This window comes from Myotis brandtii, unplaced genomic scaffold (assembly GCF_000412655.1).
Source record: "Myotis brandtii unplaced genomic scaffold, ASM41265v1 scaffold475, whole genome shotgun sequence".
NCBI classification, from domain to species: domain Eukaryota; kingdom Metazoa; phylum Chordata; class Mammalia; order Chiroptera; family Vespertilionidae; genus Myotis; species Myotis brandtii.
In genome coordinates this window covers 448,491-459,171 of record NW_005368148.1, presented here as the reverse complement: position 1 = coordinate 459,171, position 10,681 = coordinate 448,491, and the positions used below count along the sequence as shown (strand labels likewise).

At 35.7% G+C, this 10,681-nt stretch overlaps 1 protein-coding gene across 1 annotated transcript in view; it reads right to left on the bottom strand.

The window, feature by feature from the left end:
- PCDH15 (protocadherin-related 15) overlaps window positions 1-10,681 on the bottom strand; it is a 567,795-nt gene that overhangs the window by 141,581 nt on the left and 415,533 nt on the right. The window contains exon 21 of the mRNA XM_014547486.1: window positions 9,590-9,709. Within this exon, the coding sequence (XP_014402972.1) occupies window positions 9,590-9,709 (120 nt within the window). The remainder of the gene's footprint in view (window positions 1-9,589; window positions 9,710-10,681) is intronic.

The window sequence follows — 10,681 nt, the reverse complement described above, 5'->3', positions numbered from 1 at the left end:
AGTACATTTTTACTTCTAATTTCCATTCTTATAGTTAGTGTCAAACACAGTATGTTTTGACTTAATGATGGTGAGAATGTAGTTAATTACTACAGAAGGTAATTGCAGATATGTATGAAAGATGTTCTAAACCTGCAAACATAAGGAATTTCAATGAGACTATAATGGACAAAATAATAAATGCTTACTATCAGGGGATACCTGGATTTAGTCATTTTTCTTAAATACATAATTACCAAGAAATTGCTCAGACCCATGTAATTTTCTTCATAATAAAGGCAATCGCATTTTGTCAGGAAATACTAACCCTATTATTATCATTACACACAAACATTAGGTAATTTGTTTTCAAGCACACAAAGAGTTTTCTCTTGGACATGGTTTCCAAAATTGTTTTTCCTCAATGTCTTTGAAATCAGCTAATCTGATGTATTCTGTAACAGTGCAATTCACAAAATTTCTCAAATATGATTTAGCATCAGGGAGTACTATAAAGTGGTTTGATTTGTGGTTGTTGTGATTAATGTCTATGTCTTTATGTTTGAAATTCTAAGGTTAGAAAACGTGAAAATTTTAATCCTTAACACTTAATGTAGTGCCTTAAATACTGAGGGATTTTTATTTTGTTTGGACCACATGTACACGCAACCAAGGCACATGCCCTTGACCGGAATCAAACCTGGGACCCTTGAGTCCACAGGCTGACGCTCTATCCACCGGTTAGGACCCAACCCTGCTTTTAAACACCTGAAGTGACCACTATGCTTTGACAACACAGTGAGTTTGAAGTTCTTAAAGGCAAGGTCCTTATGCCATATATCATTGACTTAACATAATGTCTGCATATAGTTCAGTTTCTACAGATATTGTATTCACATAGCTACTAAAGATTTTAAGAAATATTTGCTTCAAGCTTATTTACCACTAACTCTTTTGGGAAATGTTTTTCAAAGGCAAACATAAGTCAATCCCCTAGAGACATCAAATCATATATTTCTTTTTAACATTTCTTCATTTGGATACATTTTTTAAATGTATAAGGTAACCATGGGGGCATATTTAACTTCCTTTAAGTTATATTTTACTAAAATCTCTGTACCTATGGTCCAAACAAAATAAAACTCCCTTCACAAAAACCAACTTCCAAAACCAAGGGAACTTAAAAATAAAGATGAACTTGAACTAGAGCTAGTAATTAGCAACCCTATCCTTTCTGTCTTAAAATCCTCCCATTTTTCTTAGGATGAAACAAAAGATCTTGACACTGTCTTTGTGGCCACCAGACTGAATACAATCTGACTCAGGTGTATCTCTCTACCTCCTTACAAAATTGCCTCCTTTGTTTTTTAAAACTTATTTTTTTTCCTCCTACTTTTGAGCCTGATTCTTCTGTCCAGAACCATCCTTGAGTCACTACACAAAATCAGACTCTTTGTGCCTGGTTTTACAGCACCCTAAACATTATTCCTTAAAGGTTTCGCAGTTGTCATTTTTATTGACTTGATTGATTTGTGATTAATTTCTATGTCTTTATGTTTGAAATTCTAAGGTTAGAAAACATGAAAATTTTAATCCTTAACACTTAATGTAGTGCCTTAAATACTGAGGGATTTTTATTTTGTTTGGACCACATGTACAGAGATTTAAGTAAAATATAACCAATAATTTATGGAACATTTTCATCAATGGATCTGCCAGACATATTTATTTCTCATTTCTTTATGTCAATTTATCCTCACATCTTGTTCCTACTTAATATAACCTCCTCCTTTTTTTCAAAAAGGGCAACCATTTTAATGCACTTAAAGAGTAGCTTTTAACTACACTGTTGTGGTGCACTGCATGATTGTTCAGCAAATATTCCTTTCTGTCTTCCTTCTCCTCCTCCTCCTCCTCATTCTTTTTTTTTTTTTTTTTAGCTCTACTTCTTGCCCCACTGATTTTGGGCTTGGCCCTGTGACTTGCTTTGGTCGATGGAAGCTGAGGGACTGTGACACACAACCAAAAGTCTTAGATGTGATCATGCGGTTAAGCAAGTTCTTTTGTGATCCTGTCCTTCACTATGTGAACAGCAGGTGGCTCAGTAAAGGATTCCTGAGGAAAGAAGCATGTGAACTGGACATGAACTCAACCTTCAGCCTGAATCCAAGACCAACCAACCCAGCTGCCTCACAAAATATAATTTTTTAAAATAATGAATTAGTGATATTTTGGTATTGTTTACTTTGCAGCATTTGGGTAGGTAAATCTAACTGGTACTACTATGTGCATTTTTGCTTTTTTCTAACTTTATGTAATGGTATTTTTTTCTTCCTATTCTGTTATTACATTGCGATTTTGTTGCTATATGTTCATAAAATCCTGCTGTGCTAGAAATGCACAGGCTACTTCACTGTTAATAAAGATCACGGCTACATGGGAATCCTTTTGATGTCAGAGTCCATAACATAACTGTTAATGCTCCTGTCCCTGAAATTTTCTTGAATGCTTGGAAATCTGGATCCCAGAGAAATATTTTCACTCCCATGTTCATGGAAGCATTATTCACAACAGCCAAATTGAGGACATAACTTAAATATCTGTAAGTGGAGGAGTGAATAAAGAATATGTGGGATATCCTGGTGAGTGTGGCTCAGTGGTTGAGCATCAAACCATGAACCAGGAGGTCACGGTTCGATTCCTGGTCAGGGCACACGCCCAGGTTGCCGGCTCGGTCATCACTCCCATGTTCATGGAAGCATTATTCACAACAGCCAAATTGAGGACATAACTTAAATATCTGTAAGTGGAGGAGTGAATAAAGAATATGTGGGATATCCTGGTGAGTGTGGCTCAGTGGTTGAGCATCAAACCATGAACCAGGAGGTCACGGTTCGATTCCTGGTCTGGGCACACGCCCAGGTTGCCGGCTCGGTCCCCAGTGGCAGGAGGCAGCCCATCAGTGATTCTCATCATTGATGTTTCTATCTCTCTCTCTCTGAAATCAATAAAAAGACATTTTTTTAAAAGAAGAAAAAAGGAAAGAACTTGCAAGGTATATATTGTAAAAAATTTAAGACATATTTGAGTAATCCAAGAGATGCAACAAAGCAAATATTTTTTTTTCACTCCAGCTAGAAACTCTTGATTCACTTCTGATTGTGCTTTTATTCTGTCTGCGATATTCAACCCCAGGCCCAGTCACTGTTAATTCTTCTATTTCAATGGCTTTTAAGTATTTATATTTCCCCCATTTTCATTATCAATCTTTTCCTTCTCATGCTGAAATGAAAGCAATAGCTGCTAACTCACCTCCTGGTTTCATTTATCTCATTCAATGATAAAAGTGTATCACAGGAAATTAATTGTTCTAATATATAGCTTTAATTTTGCCTCTGCCCTGTTTGCAAGTCATTAGTAAGCTTCTTCTTCCTATATAATAAACTGTATTCCATAAAACATATCTTCCATATTTCCTGTCCCCAGATGAGTAGCTAAAAACAGCCTTAATGCATTCTTTTAATAGCTAACATTCATTGAATCAGTTCCAATCACAGCATACAAATTCAGGAACAACTGATGAACGTTTTGACTGAAATTTTTGGATAGCTCTTCTATGCTGATTTCTTCTACCCTTGAATTCCGACCTAGAGCAGCTCAGACCATACCAGGGCACCTTCATTCCTTGGCACCTTTCATACACACTCTCATGGCTTCATCTCTGTTTCTCTCTTGCCATAGTCTTATTTGTGAAGTCCACACTAAATGTTTTCTGATTGATTTATTCGTTCAATAAGTACTACAAAGTGTTTATATTGTGGCAGGCACATGTTTGGTGTGGTCTACCACCTAAGAATAGCTATCATTTAAGGAAATGGAATATCAATGAGACCAAGAGTTACCATGGCCTGGCTTTGAGGATGTTAAGGCCAAGAACCCAACTTCTGAGAAGCCAAGCTACTCTCTTTTTCTTTTTTCTTTTAATTGATTTCAGAGAGGGAGGGAGAGGGAGAGAGAGATAGAAACATCAGTGATGAGAGAAAATCATTGATTGGCTGCCTTCTGCACGCACTCTACAATGGAGATTGAGACCTTAACCCAGCATGTGCCCTGACCAAGAATCGAACCATGACCTCTTGGCTTACAGGTCAATGCTCAACCACTGAACCATACTGGCCAGGCCAAGCTACCTTTTCAAAGGCTCTGTTCCCATTTTCTCTGACAAGAAATTCAAACAAAGGAAATTATTTAAGCCATAAGCCATCATTTTAGCTGATACTCATGGCAGTTTCCTAATTAGCAGAGCAACATTTACATCACTAACAGTTAAAATCTAATATTGATTTCAAGTAATTTTAACATTATAATTATTCTTGAAAGAAATCTATATGCTTTAAAAAAGGAAAGAAAATAACACAGATTCTTAGAATACTTCCCATTGCCTTTTCTTGACATTAGCCATGTATTAACTTTCTCATAAAGCCCTCCCTTTTGTACTCATTTACACTTTCAAAGCTAATTATAACTCATTGTCATTGTAAAGATCAAGTCCCAACTGTTTCATGGTGTGCTTTCAAATGAAGTATTTAAGACCAAAGGGACTAAGGCTGGGGTTATATCTTCTCAATTTGCACAAGCTGACATGCATTATGAAAATAGCTCTTGATTATTTCCTTAACACCTTTGGTGTGAGGAAAACAAACAAACAAACAAAAACCCCACTGTGCTGAGTACACTGCCCCACATGCTCCTGGGTCAGCAATTTGGTTTGTAGGCAATCCTTAACACCTTTGGTGTGAGGAAAACAAACAAACAAAAAAAAAACCCCACTGTGCTGAGTACACTGCCCCACAGGCTCCTGGGTCAGCAATTTGGTTTGTAGGCAACGATGTTTAAAACCAAAGTTTTCGCAACATTGCTAGCAATAACCTAAATCAATACAGCATAACAACACCAGTCCGTATGTGGCAAGTGATGAAAAATAGAACTGTGGAGATGTCATCCGGAAATGATAAAGGACCGCTTATATTATCTGGAGATAAAAATACAATCTTATAACACTCCTGGCTCTGTAGAGTTTTAACTATGGCACAAAAAGCAAGCAGTACATCATGGGTAAAGACACTTGGTTGTTGCTTTCATTTTACTGTTATGCCCTCTACCAACAGACTGCATCAGAATAACTATTTAAAGGTTAAGCATTTTAAGCACCATAATTATCTGCCATTACTTGGTGATGACATGACATTTTAGTAAAACTCAAGGTATGAATCATACAAGAAAAACCTGACCATCTTTTCCACTCTCTAGAGATCAACAACAGTGCCCTTGAGTGAGTGAGGAGAGTGTAAAAGCCACCCGTGAAAACACTTTAACAATACTTCCTCAGGTAGCCTGTCTGAACTCCGAGGATTAGTATAGCTCTCAAAATCTCCAAAGAGGGGGGGAAATGCCCCACACACTGCAATTATTTTCCTTTTAGAGAAATCCTTGGGAAAAAAAAGTATAGTGAGAATACTTATTGATTTTTAAACCAATTACTATTGAGCGAGAGCATACAAGATCGTTTTTATGAAATACATTTAATTCATAAATCAATATAAGAAAAGAAAAAATGAGTCTTCAATGTCTAAATAATTCTTACACCAATACAGGCAAATAAGAGAGTTTGTTTAAATTGCTAATATTAAACACGTTTCAATTACTGCTGTACTTTAAACAAGAATCTTATGAATTCCTAAAATGCGTGAAGTAAAAAGAATGATGTGAAAATGAAAAGGTAATACTTGTAGGTCCCTCAGATTTTTTTGGAGATGAGCAAAATGTAAATTTCATTCATTTATCCCACTTTTTCCTTCCCATGTGCTCACAGAGGACACTATTGTGTCAGGCATTTACTGGGCCCACAAAGAGAACTTTTATATCATGGTGCGTGAGAGGTAGCTTCAGAAAGAATAAGTATATGCAAATCGAAATTACACTTGCAGTTTTATGTTTTGTGAACATTTGGAGTGAGACGTCTCTGCTGAGCAGAAAGAAAAAGTTAGCAATTTTAAATATCCAAAATGATTAGTCATTCACTGTTCACATCGATGCTGTCACAAAATCAAGGCAGAAAATCAAAGTCCTAACAGCCTTAACTCAGTGGGAAGAAAAAAAAAAGTCCCTTGAAGATTTTTCCCCTCCCTCGAGAGCACTTTCGTTTTGCACAACATGCATTTTATAATTTTTAATTTATATTCAGCAACAATGCTCGCTCTGGCTCTAAGACCTTACCCAGTTTTTCCATCTGATACTTCAAAAGATTTTGTTGTTGCTATTTTCTACTTTAAAATGGGTGGTTCTCACTTCATTCAAAAGAAACAAGATGCCTTAAAAAATGTAGCCAGCCTCTAGAAATGAAATTATTATTGCAGAATTCTAACAATACCTGCTATAGAAGGGTGCAGAAACTGTGCTAAGCATATGCACCACCTCCCTTAATTCTACAGCCCTCAAATAGCCAAACTGAGGCTTACACACTACGACATTTTCTCAGGGTCACAAATAACTAAATTTCTAAAGAACTCTCAATTTGTCAATTCTGAAGAGTATAGCTATAAACATGAATTTAATCATTTATTTGAATTATTCAACCAATTTTTCTAACAGGCTATTAAGTACCAAGCATAGAGTTAGATGTGGGAATACAAACTCGAGTAAGTTGTGATTCCTGCCCTAAAGGTCATTACTTTCTAGTTTGGAAAGGAGACTTTTATGTAAACATATGTCCCCATAGATACTTATAGCCCCAACTTATAGAGCTGACAGAGGAGATGTGAAGGGTATGAAACTGAAACTATCTGAAACTATCTTGTAATTAATACATGTTTATAATAGGAACAAGTAGAAACACTTGACAAGTTCATTCAACAAATACTTAGTCTGTATTTAAGACTCCAACATAAAATAATAGAAGTAAAATGTGATCATAATATTTTTGAAAACTGTGTACCGTAATATTTCTTTCTGAAAATTTTCATGGAATTGGGCCTTTATTTCAAATTGGTGTAGGTGCAGCCAAATTGGAACTATGCTTATTTAAGGGGCCCAATTTGCAGCAATAATTGGAGAACAGGCTGAATATTGGTTATACCAAAAGATTGTTAGTGTTTCGAGGATTAAAACTGAGTCTGATATCATACATATTCACTAACCGAAATAAGGTATGTTCAGCATTCCAACTGAATGACTGGCAATCACCTTCCATCTAATAAAAAGTCAGGATTATATATTAAATGTTAAAAAGTACTGGGAATGCCATCTAAGAACTTTCAAAGAAATGCGGAATTTGAGCCTGGTAAATTTCCATGAGAGAGGCAGGGTATAAAAACAGGGTCTGCTCTCTAAATAAGCAATATAGCTTTATAAAACGGACAATGGACTAAAGACAGCTTCTCTCACATCAGTACAGTGACCTGAATGTCAAACTAGGTAACAAGGTCACAGGTGCCAAAAGTAAAGTGAGGATTTTGCCATCTTTGAGATCTGCCCCACATTGGTGACCAGGAGGCCTACTTTTAGTCTTTCATCATTTATGCCACTAACCTTAATATTATCTTAAATTCTGCACTGATGAAAATTTCTCTGAAATCTGAATCTGCTAAGATGCTGTGTCTGATTATACTATTTAGCCCGTGTGTTACAGTTTCTATATGCAGTTCCTTTTTCTCTGTAAGTTTGGAATCAGTTTCTGGGGAGCAAAACCTGATTTGCACAATGACCATTATGGAATTGGTGTCCAACGCATGTCTTGAATAGAACTGAATGTATATTCCTAATTTGAAACTATTCTGTATCTCTGAGAGTTTACTTAAAAGGCAGACAAACCACCTATTTCACATTTACCATCTCTATTAGTGTGTTCGACTATGACTTCATTTATATGTGGAATCCAATGAACAACATAAACTAACAAACAAAGTGGAGACAGACTCATGGATACAGGGGACAGGCTGACAGCTGTCAAAGGGAAAGTGGTTGGGGGCTGGATGAGAAAGTGAAAGGATTAAACAAAGAAAAAAATGAAAGACCCATGGACACAGGCAACAGTATGGTGATGACCAGAGGGAAAGGGGGTCGGGGGAGGTAGAAGAGAGTCAAGGGGGGATAAATGGTGATGGAAAGAGACTTGACTTGGGGTGGTGAACACACAATACAATATACAGATGATATATTGCATAATTGTATACCTGACGCATATATAATATTATATAACAATGTCACCCCAGTAAATCCAATTAAAAAAAGACTATGACATTTTGCCTATCATATTTCTCGAGATGTAATAAATGTTTCAAAGACATCATAGCATACTCAAAGAAAGGAGCTCCTGAGTGAAAGTTCACTGCTTTCACCTTCACATTACTATTTCCAAGACCTCTTAGTCACAAAGACTTTATATGATGTCACAATTGAAGCTAAAAACTGTTATGACTGCTATTCACCTTTATTAGATAAATAGCAGTACATAAGTACTATTTATGTTAGGAATATGAAACAGAACTTTAAAACCTCTTATAAAATTCAGGTGTTTCATATATTTTTTCACTTTTCTAAAATATGTTATTCAACACCTTTGATATTTTTATAATATATCAGCCACTGACTTAAGGGTGTGAGTTCACTCCAGTAAAAAAAAAAAAAATACATCTTCATCATTCGGTCATTATGAGAATAACTAGCATTTATAAAGTACTCAAATTATTTTTAGAAAGCATTTTATATAGATACTATTACTTCCATATTCTATTTTTAATGCATTAGAAAAACTTGCCTCATTTCTGCTATAATAATGTTTTAATTAAAACCCCTAAATCTTGAAAGGCAATTTGGGATATCTTAATAAGGTAAAATCCTGGATAAAAAATAATTTATTTTTTTATGATAATTAAGTATTTTTTCTAAGTATTTGATATGCATCACTTTTACTTTTATAATTCAGTGATATAAGTGACTTTTTATTTATGTAGTGTCACCCATATGTAGTGTCATCTAAAAGTGATATATTTGATATGCATCATTTTTACTTTCATAATTCAGTGGTATAAGTGGCTTTTTATTTATGCAGTGTCACCCATATGTAGTGTCATCTAAAAGTGATGTTAAGATATTAGTTTACCAAAATTAACACATTCAATATGAGTATTATATCATATGTTGATTTAGAGTTTGATAATAAAATAATTATGCATGAATATAATGGAAAACATATAAGGATAAAACCTACCTTTACTAAACTTTAACTTTTCTAAATAAAGAATCCAAATTATACTGGCTCCACATGTAGACAATTATGTCTCTATATATTTATCATTAGTACTAGATACATTGGTGAATAGTAAATTTTGAATTATAGTGAGACAAAAAGCTTATCCTTAATTGTTTAACTTCAACAATAATCATTTGAAATGTAGTCTGTACCTGTAGATGCAACAGGTGAGAGAACATAAAATGGGTGAGTGAACAGAATGAAATACACAAACAACACGTGCTGCCTTGGGAACTGGGTCATTCACTCGCGAGCGTTAACGGCTTCCTTACTACAGAATATTGATCAACGTCCTTTACTTACAGGAGGGTCTGCATCTTCAGCATAAACACTTGTGATCGGGGTACCCTTGACAGCATCTGGAGCCACGATCCCTTTGTAGATGCGTTTACTAAACACTGGAGGGTAATCATTCATGTCCTGGAAAACACAATGAAGAGGTTAGTGCTTGGACTGAAACTGGGTTAGGTACCCAGTGATTGACCGGCTCCATCTCTTCATATCATACAACCCATTTGCCACTGTCAGTCTCCATCCTCTCTATTCCATTACTCTCACTTCAGAACAGGGCCCCAGAGGAGATTGCCAGCGTGCCTATACATGATTACATGTATAGTATCAACAGAAGGCCATTCTGCTGGAGTAAACATTCCATCACCTCCGCCCCCACCTGCAAACCAAATACACCTTTTAGAGACTGAAGTAATGTTTGAAATGTTCTCTAAAGATACTCTTATTGAAAGGATGTGTTACTGAACTTTGGAAATAATGAAAAAACAAATGATATACAAAGTGCCATCCAATGAGACAAGTATAGAAGATGGTGTTTTTATGTTTGTTTCGTTGTTACTATTTTCAAAAGCACCCCAATGTTTCTGTTGCAACTTCAAATTCTTTATATACTTCGCATAATGGCATGATTAGAACATTTCAAATGCGAAGTTTGAAACATCCTTTGACGCCACCCTACATATTTACTAGTATAACTGTAAACTGATTAAAGAATGTTTTCCCTATAGCACACTACGATAAGGACAAACAGGATTAGATGTTCTTATACATGAAAAACATGACAATTAAGTATTTTTTCTAAGTATTTGATATGCATCATTTTTACTTTCATAATTCAGTGATATAAGTGGCTTTTTATTTATGTAGTGTCACCCATTAAACAAGTATTTATCAAGTTCCTACCATTTTTATGATTGAGTATAAGCACTGTGGACACTGTGGTGACTCAAGCAAAAGGTGCCCCTGTCTTCATGTCACTTTACTGCCATTTGACAGGTAAAGATACTGATCCTACCAGATAGTTTACGCAGGGGTCCTCAAACTACAGCCCACGGGCCACATGTGGCCCGCCGAAAACATTTATCCGGCCCGCCGGGTGTT